This window comes from Dasypus novemcinctus, chromosome 7 (assembly GCF_030445035.2).
Source record: "Dasypus novemcinctus isolate mDasNov1 chromosome 7, mDasNov1.1.hap2, whole genome shotgun sequence".
NCBI lineage: Eukaryota > Metazoa > Chordata > Mammalia > Cingulata > Dasypodidae > Dasypus > Dasypus novemcinctus.
In genome coordinates, this window is record NC_080679.1 from 69,365,614 (window position 1) to 69,383,833 (window position 18,220).

At 39.4% G+C, this 18,220-nt stretch overlaps 1 protein-coding gene across 2 annotated transcripts in view; it reads left to right on the forward strand.

Annotated features, from left to right (window-relative positions):
- The window catches only part of TTN (titin), a 284,068-nt gene that overhangs the window by 215,058 nt on the left and 50,790 nt on the right, over positions 1–18,220 (forward strand). For both annotated transcript variants that reach the window (XM_058300570.1, XM_058300571.1), the window contains 30 exons: positions 320–622; positions 724–1,005; positions 1,097–1,396; positions 1,491–1,793; positions 1,888–2,196; positions 2,316–2,597; positions 2,695–2,994; positions 3,081–3,374; positions 3,469–6,435; positions 6,757–7,077; positions 7,180–7,464; positions 7,568–7,867; positions 8,179–8,481; positions 8,905–9,180; positions 9,282–9,581; positions 9,673–9,975; positions 10,268–10,567; positions 11,034–11,321; positions 11,669–11,965; positions 12,053–12,355; positions 12,456–12,761; positions 13,611–13,898; positions 13,993–14,283; positions 14,802–15,089; positions 15,260–15,847; positions 15,935–16,039; positions 16,501–16,698; positions 16,803–17,099; positions 17,198–17,785; positions 17,877–18,179. In XM_058300570.1, the coding sequence (XP_058156553.1) occupies positions 320–622; positions 724–1,005; positions 1,097–1,396; positions 1,491–1,793; positions 1,888–2,196; positions 2,316–2,597; positions 2,695–2,994; positions 3,081–3,374; positions 3,469–6,435; positions 6,757–7,077; positions 7,180–7,464; positions 7,568–7,867; positions 8,179–8,481; positions 8,905–9,180; positions 9,282–9,581; positions 9,673–9,975; positions 10,268–10,567; positions 11,034–11,321; positions 11,669–11,965; positions 12,053–12,355; positions 12,456–12,761; positions 13,611–13,898; positions 13,993–14,283; positions 14,802–15,089; positions 15,260–15,847; positions 15,935–16,039; positions 16,501–16,698; positions 16,803–17,099; positions 17,198–17,785; positions 17,877–18,179 (11,868 nt within the window). The remainder of the gene's footprint in view (positions 1–319; positions 623–723; positions 1,006–1,096; positions 1,397–1,490; positions 1,794–1,887; positions 2,197–2,315; positions 2,598–2,694; positions 2,995–3,080; positions 3,375–3,468; positions 6,436–6,756; positions 7,078–7,179; positions 7,465–7,567; positions 7,868–8,178; positions 8,482–8,904; positions 9,181–9,281; positions 9,582–9,672; positions 9,976–10,267; positions 10,568–11,033; positions 11,322–11,668; positions 11,966–12,052; positions 12,356–12,455; positions 12,762–13,610; positions 13,899–13,992; positions 14,284–14,801; positions 15,090–15,259; positions 15,848–15,934; positions 16,040–16,500; positions 16,699–16,802; positions 17,100–17,197; positions 17,786–17,876; positions 18,180–18,220) is intronic.

The window sequence follows — 18,220 nt, forward strand, 5'->3', positions numbered from 1 at the left end:
TATACTACACTGATTTTTTTAAAATGTCCCACTTAATGGCATGACTAGAAACAATTCTTTTCCTGACTCCAAAACTACCAACTCTGGAGAACTTCTGTAAATTATTTAGCTTCAGTGAACCTCTATTTCCTAATCTGTCAAGTGAGGGCATTAGGTTGATTGTATTAGGTACTTTTTCATTCTGTTGTTCTACGATCAGATCACTTTGCTATTTATTGAAGCAGATAAGTTAATGTTCAAATACAACCCCTCAAAAGAGAGTATTTATTCCACTCTTAATGACACTTTTTTCACAGTAATTCCATACTTATATTTGCAGCTGTACCAGAACGACCTGAAGACCTAGAAGTCAAAGAAGTTACCAAAAACACTGTTTCTCTGACTTGGAATCCTCCTAAGTATGATGGGGGATCAGAAATTATTAACTATGTCCTAGAAAGCCGGCTCATTGGAACTGAGAAGTTCCACAAAGTTACAAATGACAACTTGCTTAGCAGAAAATATACTGTTAAAGGATTAAAAGAAGGTGATACCTATGAGTACCGTGTCAGTGCTGTCAATATTGTTGGACAGGGCAAACCATCATTTTGCACTAAACCAATCACTTGCAAGGATGAGCTGGGTATGTGGCTAATACAGTTTATACTTTAAAAACTTCTGCATTTGTAGATTCATAATAAAACAATAGTAAAACTGACTTGCCTTTATAATAATAAATTTTAGCTCCCCCAACGCTTGACCTCGACTTCAGAGATAAGCTCACGATTCGAGTTGGTGAATCTTTTGCCCTCACTGGTCGTTACTCAGGCAAACCAAAACCTAAAGTTACTTGGTTTAAAGATGAAGCAGATGTGCTAGAAGATGATCGAACACATATAAAAACCACTCCAACAACACTTGCTTTGGAGAAGATCAAGGCCAAACGCTCAGATTCTGGCAAATACTGTGTGATGGTGGAGAACAGTACAGGCTCAAGGAAAGGCTTCTGTCAAGTTGCAGTTGTTGGTTAGTATTATTTAGCAAGAATAGACATTCTGTTTTTTTCAAAAGTAGAAGTGGGAATAACATTTTGTGCTGTGTTTTTTCCTCCCGGCAGACCGTCCTGGACCACCAGTAGGGCCAGTTATATTTGACGAGGTGACAAAAGAACACATGATTATCTCTTGGAAGCCACCTTTAGATGATGGGGGCAGTGCAATTACCAATTATATTATTGAGAAGAAAGAATTGGGCAAAGATGTTTGGATGCCTGTGACCTCTGCAAGTGCTAAAACAACATGCAAAGTTTCTAAACTGCTTGAAGGAAAGGATTATATTTTCCGAATACATGCTGAAAATCTGTATGGCATAAGTGACCCTCTGGTGTCTGATTCAATGAAAGCCAAAGATCGTTTCAGTATGCATTACATTTCTTTTTAGTGATTCAATGTATTAATATTGTTCATAAGAAGAATTAAATTTCTAACACATTTTGCTAACTTTTGTTATAGGGGTTCCGGATGCACCAGAGCAGCCCATTGTTACAGAAGTTACCAAAGACTCTGCATTAGTAACCTGGAACAAACCACATGATGGAGGAAAGCCCATCACAAATTACATCCTAGAAAAGAGGGAAACTATGTCTAAACGATGGGCTAGAGTTACAAAAGAGCCTATACATCCATACACTAAATTTAGGGTTCCTGATCTTCTAGAAGGGTGTCAGTATGAATTTCGGGTTTCTGCAGAAAATGAAATTGGTATTGGAGATCCAAGTCCACCATCCAAACCAGTCTTTGCTAAAGATCCAATTGGTATAGTATTGACACATTCATTCAGTTTTCATACTATCCCACCTTATTTTCATCTCTATTCTAACTCCTTTTTGTTTTTACTTTTATTAAATAGTTAAACCAAGTCCACCCATTAATCCTGAAGCAATTGATACAACATGCAATTCAGTTGATCTAACTTGGCAGCCACCACGTCATGATGGTGGGAGCAAGATTCTGGGTTATATTGTTGAGTACCAGAAAGTTGGAGATGAAGAGTGGAAAAGAGCCAATCACACTCCTGATTCATGTCCTGAAACTAAATATAAAGTCACAGGCCTTCGGGATGGTCAAAGCTATAAGTTCAGAGTAAGAGCAGTTAATGAGGCTGGTGAATCAGATCCAGCTCATGTTCCTGAGCCAGTGCTAGTAAAAGACAGACTTGGTGAGTAAAATGTTCTTACATCCATTTGTAATTAGATAGGTGTCTAATTGTATATGCTCAATTATAAAAAGCATTAATGCCTCAAATCTGAAAGTACTATTTCATTCTCTTTATCCTAGAACCTCCTGAGTTGATTCTTGATGCCAATATGGCAAGAGAACAACACATAAAGGTTGGTGATACTCTAAGACTTAGTGCCATCATCAAAGGAGTGCCATTCCCAAAAGTAACTTGGAAAAAAGAAGACAGAGAGGCTCCAACAAAAGCAAGAATTGACGTTACTCCAGTTGGTAGCAAGCTTGAAATTCGTAATGCCGCCCATGAAGATGGTGGAATTTACTCCTTAACAGTGGAGAATCCAGCTGGCTCAAAAACTGTCTCAGTAAAAGTACTTGTATTAGGTAAGAATTTTAATACCTATGTCATTAAAAATAAATTTTGTTATTTTAATCTGTTCTGGATTAATCATGAATATAACTTTTATTTGACACTTTTCAGATAAACCTGGGCCACCTAGAGATCTGGAAGTCAGTGAAATTAGGAAGGACTCTTGTTACCTTACTTGGAAGGAACCACTGGATGATGGTGGTTCTGTTATAACAAATTATGTGGTTGAGAGGAGAGATGTTGCCAGTGCCCAGTGGTCACCTCTGTCAGCTACATCAAAGAAAAAGAGTCACTTGGCTAAACATCTTAACGAAGGCAATCAGTATCTCTTCCGAGTAGCTGCTGAGAACCAGTACGGACGTGGTCCTTTTGTTGAAACACCTAAACCCATCAAGGCTCTGGATCCGCTCTGTAAGTAGCTTTCTATGGATACAAAAGTATTGTTTGACTATCTATGAGAAAAATTCTCATTTATCATCATTTCTTCTTTTGATAAGATCCCCCAGGGCCACCCAAGGACCTACACCATATAGATGTTGACAAGACTGAAGTCTCCCTTGTTTGGAATAAGCCAGATCGTGATGGTGGTTCTCCAATCACCGGGTATTTGGTGGAATATCAAGAAGACGGCACAGAAGACTGGATTAAGTTCAAGACTGTGCCAAATTTAGAGTGTGTTGTTACTGGACTACAACAAGGAAAGACCTATAGATTCCGTGTAAAAGCTGAAAACATTGTGGGTCTTGGTCTCCCTGACACAACTATCCCAATAGAATGTCAAGAAAAACTAGGTAAATTTTAGATTGGCATATTTTTTTTATTTCTTTCTAAAATTATTCCCATTGTGAAAAATCACATTCTAATTTCTTCATGTTTACTTCCCAGTGCCTCCATCTGTGGAGCTGGATGTGAAATTAATTGAAGGCCTTGTGGTAAAAGCTGGAACTGCAGTCAGATTCCCTGCCATTATTAGAGGTGTACCCATTCCTACAGCAAAGTGGACAACTGACGGGAGTGAAATTAAAACAGATGAACACTACACAGTTGAAACTGACAACTTCTCATCAGTACTTACCATTAAGAACTGCTTAAGAAAAGACACTGGCGAATATCAAATCACTGTTTCCAATGCAGCTGGCAGCAAAACAGTGGCTGCACATCTCACTGTCCTTGATGTTCCTGGTCCACCAATGGGTCCTATTAATATTCTGGATGTTACACCTGAACATATGGTTATCTCATGGCAGCCACCTAAGGATGATGGAGGCAGCCCTGTGATAAACTATATTGTTGAGAAACGAGATACACGGAAAGACACATGGGGTGTTGTCTCTTCAGGAAGCAGTAAGACTAAATTGAAAATCCCACATCTGCAAAAGGGCTATGAATATGTTTTCCGAGTTAGAGCAGAGAATAAGATAGGTGTTGGTCCTCCCCTTGACTCCATACCAACTGTTGCTAAACACAAATTTAATCCTCCATCCCCTCCCGGTAAACCAGTGGTTACTGACATCACTGAAAATGCAGCAACAGTGTCTTGGACGCTGCCAAAATCTGATGGCGGCAGTCCAATCACTGGTTACTATGTGGAACGTCGAGAAATAACTGGCAAATGGGTGAGGGTTAACAAAACGCCTATACGTGATCTGAAGTTTAGAGTGACTGGACTCTATGAGGGAAACACATATGAGTTTAGAGTTTTTGCTGAAAATCTTGCAGGATTAAGTAATCCATCGCCAAGTTCTGACCCAATTAAAGCTTGCCGGCCCATCAAACCACCTGGACCACCTATTAATCCTAAACTGAAGGACAAGAGCAGAGAAACAGCTGACTTGGTGTGGACGAAGCCTCTCAGTGATGGTGGTAGCCCCATTCTAGGATACGTAGTGGAATGTCAGAAACCTGGCATGGCACAATGGGACAGGATTAATAAAGATGAACTCATTAGACAGTGTGCTTTTAGAGTACCTGGACTAATTGAAGGAAATGAATACAGATTCCGTATAAAGGCAGCTAATATTGTGGGAGAGGGAGAACCAAGAGAACTAGCAGAATCTGTGATTGCAAAAGATGTCCTTCATCCTCCAGAAGTAGAACTTGACGTTACTTGTCGTGATGTAATTACTGTTAGAGTTGGTCAAACTATCCGCATTCTTGCTCGAGTCAAAGGCAGACCTGAACCAGACATAACTTGGTCTAAGGAAGGCAAAGTATTGGTCCGAGAAAAGCGGGTTGACCTAATTCAGGATCTACCTCGTGTTGAGTTACAAATTAAAGAAGCTGTTAGAACTGATCATGGCAAGTATATAATTTCAGCTAAGAACAGCAGTGGACATGCTCAAGGTTCAGCTATTGTTAATGTCCTTGACAGACCTGGGCCTTGCCAGAATTTGAAGATTAGCAATGTAACCAAAGAAAACTGTACAATTTCTTGGGAAAACCCACTAGATAATGGTGGCTCAGAAATAACTAATTTTATAGTAGAATATCGCAAACCAAACCAGAAAGGCTGGTCAATTGTTGCTTCAGATGTCACCAAGCGATTAATCAAGGCCAACCTTTTAGCTAACAATGAATACTATTTCCGAGTTTGTGCAGAGAATAAAGTGGGCGTTGGGCCAACCATTGAAACAAAAACTCCAATTCTGGCCATTAACCCTATTGATAGACCAGGTGAACCTGAAAATCTTCATATTGCCGATAAAGGAAAGACGTTTGTCTACCTAAAGTGGCGGCGGCCTGATTATGATGGCGGCAGCCCAAACCTATCATATCATGTTGAGAGGAGGCTGAAGGGCTCTGCTGACTGGGAAAGAGTACATAAAGGAAGCATTAAAGAAACCCACTACATGGTTGACAAATGTGTTGAAAACCAGATTTATGAATTCAGAGTACAAACAAAGAATGAAGGTGGTGAAAGTGACTGGGTAAAGACAGAGGAAGTTGTTGTGAAGGAAGACTTACAGAAACCAGTACTTGATCTGAAATTAAGTGGGGTGCTAACTGTCAAAGCAGGAGACACCATTAGACTTGAGGCAGGGGTTAGAGGCAAACCATTTCCAGAAGTTTCCTGGACCAAGGACAAAGATGCTACAGACTTAACAAGATCACCAAGAGTCAAGATTGATACCAGTGCTGATTCATCTAAATTTTCTCTCACTAAAGCAAAGCGAAGTGATGGTGGTAAATATGTAATTACTGCAACTAACACAGCTGGCAGTTTTGTGGCCTATGCAACTGTCAATGTTTTAGATAAGCCTGGCCCTGTAAGAAATCTGAAGATTGCAGATGTGTCCAGTGATAGGTGTACTATTCACTGGGACCCACCTGAGGATGATGGTGGTTGTGAAATCCAAAATTATATTCTAGAAAAATGTGAGAGCAAGAGAATGGTTTGGTCCACCTATTCTGCTACTGTCTTAACACCCGGTGCTACAGTAACACGTCTCATAGAAGGAAATGAGTATATTTTCAGAGTCCGTGCAGAAAATAAAATAGGCACCGGGCCTCCAACAGAAAGTAAACCAGTCATTGCAAAAACCAAATTTGATAGACCTGGTCGCCCTGATCCCCCAGAAGTCACTAGAGTAAGCAAAGAAGAGATGACTGTGGTTTGGAATCCACCAGAATATGATGGTGGAAAGTCCATCACAGGATACTTTTTGGAGAAGAAGGAAAAACATGCAACTCGATGGGTACCTGTTAACAAGAGTGCAATCCCTGAGAGACGTATGAAAGTACAGAATCTCCTCCCAGGGCATGAATATCAGTTTCGTGTCAAGGCAGCAAATGAAATTGGAATTGGAGAACCAAGCTTGCCATCAAGACCAGTGGTGGCAAAAGACCCAATAGGTATGCTGTCTTTGTTTATTCTGATATTACACAAACTCTTAATCTCAAGGACAGAAGTATTAAATAAGTTAAATTCATAATATCAAAACTTTATTTTAGCCAATATTTTCTTCAAATAGATCTTCTAACAGATCACCTAAAACTTGCAAACAATGATAGATTCAAATTTTATGACATGCAAAATAAAGACGACTTGGTAATTAAGAAACTGAATGACCTATCCTCGAATAATTGAGAATTGACTAAATAAAAGTATACATTAAAGCCTCACTAGTCTTAGTTAATTATGTGTAAATTTATTCTTATATGATTTATTTTCAGAACCACCGGGTCCACCAACCAATCTGAAAGTGGTTGATACAACCAAAAGTTCCATAACTCTTGGATGGGGAAAACCAGTTTATGATGGTGGCGCACCAATAATTGGATATGTTGTGGAAATGAGACCAAAAATTGCAGATGCATCTCCTGATGAAGGCTGGAAAAGGTGCAATGCTGCAGCACAACTTGTTCGCATGGAATTTACTGTTACCAGCTTAGATGAAAACCAGGAATATGAGTTCAGGGTTTGTGCCCAAAACCAAGTTGGCATTGGGCGCCCTGCTGAACTAAAGGATGCCATTAAACCTAAAGAAATCCTGGGTAAGACCCTACATTAGCACTAGACTCATTCATACATCAGTTCTGACATAGTTTCCCCATATCCTGAAAAGTCAGAGCTAATGGATTTCATGTCATTTCCAGAACCTCCAGAGATTGATTTGGATGCCAGCATGAGAAAACTGGTCACAGTGAGAGCAGGATGCCCTATTCGACTATTTGCCATAGTGAGAGGACGACCAGCCCCTAAAGTCACCTGGCGAAAAGTTGGTATTGATAATGTGGTCAGAAAAGGACAGGTTGATCTGGTCGACACTATGGCCTTCCTTGTTATCCCCAATTCTACCCGTGATGACTCAGGAAAATATTCCTTGACACTTGTGAACCCAGCAGGAGAAAAGGCTGTGTTTGTGAATGTCAGAGTATTAGGTGAGTTAATTAAAAAGCTCTGTCCTCCCCTTCACAAACATGTTGGTTAATAAGAATACTGAGGATATATGTGTATCTGATTTTGTGGGTTTTTTTTTTACAGATACGCCTGGACCTGTGGCTGATTTAAAAGTTTCAGATGTCACTAAAACATCATGCCATGTTTCCTGGGCCCCTCCTGAAAATGATGGTGGGAGTCAAGTAACACATTATATTGTAGAGAAACGAGAGGCGGAGAGAAAGACATGGTCAACTGTTACCCCTGAAGTTAAGAAAACCAGCTTCCAAGTAACCAACCTTGTCCCTGGGAACGAGTATTTCTTCAGAGTAACTGCTGTGAATGAGTATGGCCCTGGTGTTCCAACAGACATCCCAAAACCAGTGCTTGCATCAGATCCACTAAGTAAGTAATGTCCTTTCTTCTGTCTTTTAACTCAATTCCCCTATCTTAGTAAGGTCAAGATACCTAAAACATTTTAATCTATCAATGAATGAGATTTCATTTGTAGAAACTGAAAAGTACAATAAAATAACTGAACTCATTCATTAAAGTTTTTTTGGTTTTTTTTGATCTACCTCATCTTGTATTTTTTATATTCAACACATTGAATTACAGATCATATATACTTTTACACACTAAAACACTTATGTACATTAGCAAAAGGATTTGGTTAGGTTACCATGAAAATATTCTAAGCTGCTTTTTTCTTCTAGGTGAGCCAGATCCTCCAAGGAAACTAGAAGTTACTGAAATGACAAAGAATAGCGCCGCATTAGCCTGGTTACCTCCTCTGCGTGATGGAGGTGCTAAAATTGATGGCTATATTATTAGCTACAGAGAAGAAGAACAGCCTGCAGATCGCTGGACAGAGTATTCAGTGGTAAAAGATCTCAACCTTGTTGTCACTGGCCTAAAGGAAGGAAAGAAATATAAATTTAGAGTAGCAGCCAGAAATGCTGTTGGAATCAGTTTGCCAAGAGAAGCTGAAGGAGTATATGAAGCCAAAGAACAGCTATGTAAGTAGCCATTGTTTCCTTTTTATCATGTGATAAAAGTTTATTAGAATTTTCTTTTGATATATAGACATTTCTCCCTGAGGTAACTAGAAGTTTCAGAATTTCTTGAAAAACAGTAGAGATTAGTGGTTTCAAACTTTTGGACAACACACAGTAAATAAAGTTTAAGTCATGACAGTACACACATACATATCTAGGACCAAAAGCAAAGTCTCTAGAAACTTATATGTGTTGTACCGTGATATTTTCTATTCTATCCTTTTGTGTTTAAGAAAAAGCATTAGCTATAAAGCAAAAGTTAATTTCAATACAGAAATGGATTGCAACCCACAATTTGAAAAGCACTAGTATAATTCACCCTTCCCCCTACCACATGGGGAAAATTAGCCCTCCTCAAATTAATATCTTTCATTTTACTTTTAGTGCCACCAAAGATCCTTATGCCAGAGCAAGTTACTATTAAAGCTGGGAAGAAACTCCGAATTGAAGCCCATGTATATGGAAAGCCTCATCCAGTCTGCAAATGGAAAAAAGGAGATGACGAAGTCATTACATCCAGCCACCTGGCAGTGCATAAAGCAGATAATTCTTCAATTCTGATCATAAAAGATGTTATGAGGAAAGACAGTGGTTACTATAACCTCACTGCAGAGAACAGTTCTGGGACAGATACTCAGAAAATCAAAGTTATAGTCATGGGTAAGTTAAGCATTAGACAAATGGCCATCAAAAATAAAGATCAGAAACACTTTTCTTATCCAACCACTGTTCTCTTATTACTTTCCTCTTGGTTCATGCAGATGCCCCTGGGCCTCCTCAGCCCCCATTCGACATTACTGATATAGACGCTGATGCTTGCTCTCTGTCATGGCACATCCCTCTGGAGGATGGGGGCAGTAACATCACCAATTACATAGTGGAGAAATGTGACGTTAGCCGAGGTGACTGGGTCATTGCTCTAGCTTCAGTCACAAAAACTTCCTGCAGAGTTGGAAGGTTGATCCCTGGCCAAGAGTATGTTTTCCGGGTCCGTGCAGAAAATCGATTTGGCATTTCAGAGCCTCTCACATCTCCTAAGATGCTTGCTAAGTTCCCATTTGGTATGTTTCTTTTAGGGAGGAAAAATTAAATTTTCTTTCTAGTCTGTTACTTAAGGCACAAAATGACAATTCCATGTCTCTTCGTCTCTAGGTGTTCCTAGCGAACCAAAGAATGCAAGAGTCACCAAAGTCAACAAAGACTGCATATTTGTGGCATGGGACAGACCAGACAGTGATGGCGGGAGCCCCATTACTGGTTACCTGATTGAACGCAAAGAAAGAAACAGTTTGCTCTGGGTGAAGGCTAATGATAATCTTGTCCGGTCAACTGAATATCCTTGTGCTGGCCTTGTAGAGGGTCTCGAGTATTCATTTAGAATCTATGCCCTAAACAAAGCTGGATCCAGCCCACCCAGCAAACCAACAGAATATGTAACAGCAAGAATGCCAATTGGTAAATAATTTTTTAATTTAGTATTTAATTTAGTATTCTAAATTAAATTAATTTAATTTAGTACATTTAAATCTTGGGGTCTCCAGAGATTACTTCTTCTCTATCTCTTTCCATGAAAATGTACTTCTCTTGTAAGCACTCAAAAATGCAAATTGTTGGGTGATTATTAAAATAGCATAATTGTCATCCTGTTGAAGCTAGCTGCTTAGCAGCAGGGACAATAATGTGAAATGTGGTAGTTTAAAACTTCTGCTTCTAAGATAAATGCTGAGACTGTGTCTATTGGTTTTAGATCCTCCCGGGAAACCTGAAGTTATTGATGTTTCCAAAAGTACTGTGTCCCTCATCTGGGCCCGTCCAAAACATGATGGAGGCAGCAAAATTATTGGCTATTTCATAGAAGCTTGCAAACTTCCTGGCGATAAGTGGGTACGGTGCAATAGTACACCTCACCAGATTCCCCAAGAAGAGTACACAGTCACTGGCTTAGAAGAGAATGCTCAGTATCAATTTAGAGCAATTGCCAAGACCGCAGTAAACATTAGCCAGCCTTCTGAACCTTCTGATCCAGTGACCGTCCTTGCAGAAAATGGTAAGAGTCTTCTGAGTATTAAAGGCAAAGATGTATGGCACTCATAATGTTTATTTCTCATAATAAAAGAAATCTACCTTTATGGAAAGAAAAAGACCAATAAAATGATAGGTATTTTTATACAGGCACTAAAAATTATGATTATGGGGAATCCTAGTAATATGTTAAATGTAAAAAACAGGATACAAAACTGTGAGATCCAGACTATAAAGAAATGCACCAAAATGATAATAAAGGAAATTTAGGGATGTTGGTATTCTGGGTCGCCTTTGCTTTTTTCTTTATACTTTTAGCATTGTAAAAAGTCCTCATCAAACCTGTATTTCTTTTATAATAACTTAAAAATCCTGTCCTTGAAAGAGGTAGAGCATATGAATTTCTCATTGTTCATAAGAATTATACTATATAATATAGCTTTGTGTATATTAATATATATTTTAAGTCCTTTTATCTTATTTCTTTCCAGTTCCTCCCAGGATAGACCTAAGTGTGGCTATGAAATCTTTACTTACTGTGAAAGCTGGAACTAATGTTTGCCTGGATGCTACTGTTTTTGGTAAACCAACACCAACAGTTTCTTGGAAGAAAGATGGCACCCTGCTAAAACCAGCAGAAGGCATAAAGATGGCCATGAAACGGAACCTGTGTACCCTGGAGCTATTCAGTGTGAACCGAAAAGACTCCGGAGACTATACCATTACAGCTGAAAATTCAAGTGGTTCCAAATCAGCCACCATAAAGCTGAAAGTGTTAGGTAACTAAGGCACCTAATTAAAAACCAATATTTTACTCTGGTTAATGTTATGTAAATAGAATTTACAAGAGTATATGTGAAGAAAGATACATAGTTAATTATCCTTGCTAATCACACAATTATTCTCATCACAGAACAATAGTGTTTTAGAGACAGAAAAAGTATTAGAGACCATTATTTAATTTTACATATGAGGAAGCTAAGATTCTGAAAAATTGAGTGACTTCTAAGAGCATGCAAGAAGTTAATGACAATATTAAGATGGTAACCTGGGTCTCCAGACCTCTATCATAAGCTCATTCCCCTGTGTTTGTAAAAGACTTCATCATCCTTTCTTATTCCTTCAGATAAACCAGGTCCTCCAGCATCTGTTAAAATCAACAAAATGTATTCAGATCGTGCAATGCTTTCCTGGGAACCTCCTCTTGAAGATGGAGGCTCAGAAATCACTAATTACATCATTGACAAACGTGAAACCAGTAGGCCCAATTGGGCACAAGTCTCTGCCACTGTGCCCATCACCAGCTGCAGTGTGGAGAAACTTATAGAAGGCCATGAGTATCAGTTCCGTATCTGTGCTGAAAATAAATATGGAGTGGGCGATCCGATCTTAACTGAACCAGCCATTGCTAAAAACCCCTACGGTAAGAATGTTTTCCTGTGGTTTTTATTTTACTCTTTAAATGTTATCTTTCAGAATGGGAAATTAACTTTTCAACCAATCTCTGCAGACCCACCTGGACGCTGTGATCCTCCTGTTATTAGCAACATAACCAAAGATCACATGACAGTAAGCTGGAAACCACCAGCAGATGATGGTGGCTCACCCATCACGGGCTATTTGCTTGAAAAGCGGGAAACGCAGGCAGTTAACTGGACTAAGGTCAACAGAAAACCTGTAATAGAAAGGACAATAAAAGCAACAGGTCTCCAAGAAGGTACCGAATATGAGTTCCGAGTTACAGCTATAAATAAAGCTGGACCAGGCAAACCCAGTGATGCATCTAAAGCTGTTTATGCTCAGGATCCTCAGTGTAAGTTTCCAGCAAAGAGTTCCATATCATGTATATAATCAGTATGGAACAACCAAGAATGAAGTTTAAATGAAAATTTCCTATTACTATTTATCCTCAGATCCTCCTGGCCCACCAGCATTCCCTAAAGTATATGATACAACACGTAGCTCCGTGAGTTTATCGTGGGGCAAGCCAGCCTATGATGGTGGTAGCCCTATCATCGGTTACCTTGTTGAAGCAAAACGAGCTGACTCTGATCATTGGGTGAGATGCAATTTACCACAGAATCTACAAAAAACTCGCTTTGAGGTTACTGGCCTGATGGAAAACACAGAATATCAGTTCCGAGTGTATGCTGTTAATAAGATTGGGTACAGTGACCCCAGTGATGTGCCAGACAAACACTGCCCCAAGGACATCTTAAGTAAGTATCACCAGGAGAGAGATATAGGGCTCTTTCATCAATCATACTGTAGGAGGGAGAAGAGAACTTGCTTGTGTAGACTTATGTACAAGCTTTAAGGTGGTTAACTCCAGGAGAACGTTTTGGGAAAGCTGCGTTGATACTTCACGTCACTGTTTAAAAAGCCAATTGGAATGCAAGGTGATTTATCAGTATGAAAAGCTTTTCATACATACAGGAGAATTTCATGACCTTGAAAAAATATGGAATATAGGAATTTTACTCTGAGAATAAAGAAACTTTTTAAGAAGTGAGCTATTTATCATTCTTATGGTTTTATTTCTCTTTCAATCCACACCCTCGATATGTATGCAATTGGTAGGCTTTCCATCTTAATTTCCCATGTCTTATATTTTCTTGTTTTCCATAACCATTATTCCCTATATGTTGAATTACTTGTCATTTTCTTCCTACAATGAAATAAGAGTGCCACAGTATCTGGTAAAGTACCTTGACTGAATATGGAAAAGAAAGACAAAAGTGGAATAGAGCCAAGAACAAACCAATCACAGACCTTGCTTTAATGTACATAGAGTTTGAGAGTATGTAAGGTTCATGATAAGAGACATACAGAACCTCCAGGGGAAACTTGATTGAGCTTAAAGGATGCTAGAAAATAAAAAAGATAAATAATTGGTACAGAGTATGAAAATAGTTAATGAGAAAACTTTTGAGGGCAATATTTTTTAAAGAATAAGAAATAAGGTATAGAAAGGAAAACATCTTAAGAATGATAAGGCCGGTCCTTGGAACTAAATTTAACCATTATATTTTAATTGCTTTAATTCTCTTCACCCCGAAATGAAACAGTTCCACCAGAAGGAGAACTTGACGCTGATTTGAGGAAAACACTCATATTACGTGCTGGAGTAACTATGAGACTGTATGTGCCAGTAAAAGGACGTCCACCTCCAAAGATAACTTGGTCTAAACCAAATGTCAATCTAAGAGAAAGGATTGGACTGGACATAAAGTCAACTGACTTTGACACTTTCTTGCGCTGTGAAAATGTGAACAAATATGATGCAGGAAAATATATCTTGACCCTGGAGAACAGCTGTGGTAAAAAGGAATATACTATTGTTGTGAAAGTGCTTGGTAAGTCTAATTCATAAAAGCCTTACACATTTTTTAAAGTGTAGTCTATGTGTTTCTTACACATTTATTTCTTATGTACATATGATTTATCCAGATACTCCTGGGCCACCCCTTAATGTGACTGTAAAGGAGATATCCAAAGATTCTGCATATATTACCTGGGATCCTCCAACTATTGATGGCGGAAGCCCCATCATAAACTATGTGGTAGAAAAACGTGATGCCGAGAGGAAATCCTGGTCTACAGTCACAACTGAGTGCCCAAAAACAAGCTTCAGAGTATCAAACTTGGAGGAGGGAAAATCCTACTTCTTCAGGGTGTTTGCTGAAAATGAGTATGGCATTGGTGACCCTGGTGAAACACGAAATGCCGTCAAAGCTTCTCGTAAGGACATGAGCTACTACCCCTTCATTTTTAATTTTTTTAAATTTATTTCTCTCCCCTCCCCCCTCAGTCCCCCTGTTGTCTTCTCTCTGTGTCTATTCACTGTATGTTCTTCTGTGACCACTTCTATCTTTATCAGCGGCACCGGGAATCTGTGTTTCTTTTTGTTGCATCATCTTGCTGTGTCAGCCCTCCGTGTGTGCAGTGCCACTCCTGGGCAGGCTGCACTTTCTTTCACACTGGGCAGTTCTCCCTATGGGGCACACTCCTTGCACATGGCGCTCCCCTACGCAGGGGACACCCCTGCATGGCACAGCCCTCCTTGCGCGCATCAGTGCTGCACATGGGCCAGCTCCACGTGGGTCAGGGAGGCCCGGGGTTTGAACCGCAGACCTCCCATGTGATAGGCGGACGCCCTATCCATTGGGCCAAGTCCGCTTCCCTCTACCCCTTCATTTTGAATTCTCCCTTACCTTAGTTATCTTGGGCTCAAACTTCTCATTTCTCCTATGCTTTAGAAACTCCTGGACCCGTTGTAGACCTGAAAGTGACAGCTGTAACTAAATCATCCTGTAGCATAGGCTGGAAAAAGCCCCACAGCGATGGTGGAAGTCGAATTACTGGATATGTAGTGGATTTCCTAACTGAAGAAAATAAGTGGCAACGAGTTATGAAATCATTGAACTTACACTATTCCACAAAAGATTTGACTGAAGGGAAAGAGTATACCTTCAGAGTGAGTGCTGAGAATGAAAATGGAGAAGGAACTCCAAGTGAAATCACTTTTGTGGCAAAGGATGATGTTGGTAAGACTTTACCTGCTAGTTTCAATTTCCCTTTATTTTTATCAGAAGTGCATTCTTTGAGTCCTATTCACTGGCTTATATAAAAGTCCTTTAAAAATCATAATGGTCTGAAAAAGTCAATTGCCTAGTCTTAAAAAAAAGAACAATAATTTATCCCTGCTGTTTTACAGTGGCCCCAGATCTTGACTTAAAGGATATACCCGACTTGTGCTACTTGGCTAAAGAAAATAGCAACTTCCGTCTTAAGATCCCCATAAAAGGCAAGCCAGCTCCATCAGTATCCTGGAAGAAAGGTGAAGATCCTCTAGCAACTGACACAAGAGTCAGTGTGGAATCATCAGCAGTTAACACAACTCTTGTGGTATATGACTGCCAAAAATCTGATGCTGGAAAATACACAATCACACTCAAGAATGTTGCTGGCACCAAGGAAGGAACTCTCTCTATAAAAGTTGTTGGCAAACCTGGAATCCCCACTGGGCCAATTAAGTTTGATGAAGTTACAGCCGAGGCAATGACCTTGAAGTGGGGTCCTCCAAAGGATGATGGAGGTTCTGAAATCACCAACTATATCTTAGAAAAGAGAGATTCTGTAAACAACAAATGGGTTACATGTGCTTCAGCGGTCCAGAAAACCACCTTTAGAGTAACTAGACTTCACGAGGGTGTGGAATATACCTTCAGGGTCAGTGCTGAGAACAAATATGGTATAGGAGAAGGTCTGAAATCAGAGCCAATTGTTGCCAAACATCCATTTGGTAAGTACCTCCAAGTCAGAAAGCAGAGCAAGATTGGGTTTTGAGGAACTCCCTTATTTAAATCTTGCATTATCTAATTTTTCCTAGATGTGCCAGATGCTCCCCCACCTCCCAATATTGTGGATGTCAGACATGATTCCGTATCTCTAACTTGGACTGACCCCAAAAAAACTGGTGGCTCTCCAATTACAGGTATTTTGTTTGGCCTTATCATACAGCTGTACATGAACATTTCTTTCAAATCTCTCTCCCTAAAAACAAATAGAATGTGTGGAATGTGTGCTCCTTATTTGTTACTATCTGCAACAGCAATAATCCTTTCAATACAAATGGCTGTTTAATTTTAGTGATTTTAGTAATTAAAGTAATTATTAGTAATAATAATTAGTAATAATTAAAGTAATAATTAAAGAAAAGCTTTCTTAGTGATATATCTATTTCTGTAAGTTAAGATTTCCAACTGAAGGTACAATAAATATGCATATTCCAAGAGAAAACCCAGCACTACACCTGTAAAAATACAGATACTACCAAAAACAATGATCTGTTTCATATATACATATAATAATTATTTACATAAAAATATTTATAGACTCAAAAATCAGACTACATTCATACTATCAGAATTTGATACATCATTGGGTCTTTTGTAGGCTATCACATCGAGTTCAAGGAAAGGAACAGCCTTTTGTGGAAAAGAGCTAACAAGACACCTATTAGGATGAAAGACTTCAAAGTGACAGGATTAACTGAAGGTCTTGAATATGAATTCAGAGTTATGGCAATCAATTTAGCAGGAGTGGGCAAGCCAAGCTTGCCATCAGAGCCAGTTGTGGCACTTGATCCAATTGGTAAGTCATTATGTGAAAAAAAATCAAGTGCATTTTCTGCTTGAAATGCAGAAATACCTAACAGCACAGGTATTTGTTTAACTGGTTTTGTTTTCATGTTTTAGATCCTCCTGGCAAACCTGAGGTTATTAATGTAACAAGGAATTCAGTGACTCTCATCTGGACTGAACCCAAATATGATGGTGGTCATAAGCTGACTGGATATATAGTGGAGAAGCGGGATCTACCCTCTAAGTCGTGGATGAAAGCCAACCATGTGAATGTCCCAGACTGTGCCTTTACTGTAACTGACCTTATTGAGGGTGGAAAATATGAATTCAGAATTAGAGCAAAGAATACAGCAGGTGCTATCAGTGCTCCATCAGAAAGTACAGGAACCATTATTTGCAAGGATGAATATGGTAGGTCTATTTTATTTTTACACACATACAAAAAGAGCAAATCAGGCCTCCTTGCTTTTCCTTTTCTGATTAAATGTGTGTTTTTTTTCCCTTTGCAGAGGCACCAACCATTGTTCTTGATCCCACAATAAAAGATGGCTTAACAGTTAAAGCAGGGGATACCATTGTGCTGAATGCCATTAGCATTCTTGGCAAACCACTTCCAAAATCAAGTTGGTCCAGGGCAGGAAAAGACATTAGACCATCAGATATCATTCAGATAACTTCAACCCCAACATCTTCCATGCTTGGCATCAAGTATGCCACTAGAAAAGATGCTGGTGAATACACCATCACTGCCACCAATCCTTTTGGCACAAAGGAGGAACATGTAAAGGTAACAGTTCTCGATGTTCCTGGTCCGCCAGGTCCCATTGAAATCAGTAATGTTTCTGCTGAAAAAGCAACACTTACATGGACTCCCCCACTGGAAGATGGTGGCTCACCAATTAAGTCCTATGTTCTTGAAAAGAGGGAAACCAGCCGACTTTTGTGGACAGTAGTTTCTGAAGATATTCAGTCTTGCAGGCACGTGGCTACAAAACTTATCGAAGGAAATGAGTACCTCTTCCGGGTCTCAGCTGTAAACCAGTATGGCAAGGGAGAACCTGTACAGTCTGAACCTGTCAAAATGGTAGACAGATTTGGTATGTAAAGCATGTAAAGGATTTGATATGTAAATATTTAGAGTACAGTTTAGGAAATCATGGGTTTCTCATATATTTGCTTCCTTTTCAGGTCCTCCTGGCCCTCCTGGAAAACCAGAAGTATCAAATGTCACTAAGAACACTGCCACTGTCAGTTGGAAAAGGCCAATTGATGATGGTGGCAGTGAGATTACAGGATATCATGTAGAAAGGAGAGAAAAGAAAAGCTTGCGATGGGTGAGAGCAACAAAGATGCCAGTTTCCGATCTCAGATGCAAAGTAACAGGACTGCAAGAAGGAAACACATATGAATTCCGCGTCAGTGCAGAAAATAAAGCAGGAATTGGTCCACCTAGTGATGCCTCAAATTCTGTTCTAATGAAAGATGTGGCATGTTAGTATTTTTCTTTTTCCTTTTCAACACAGTTCATTTAG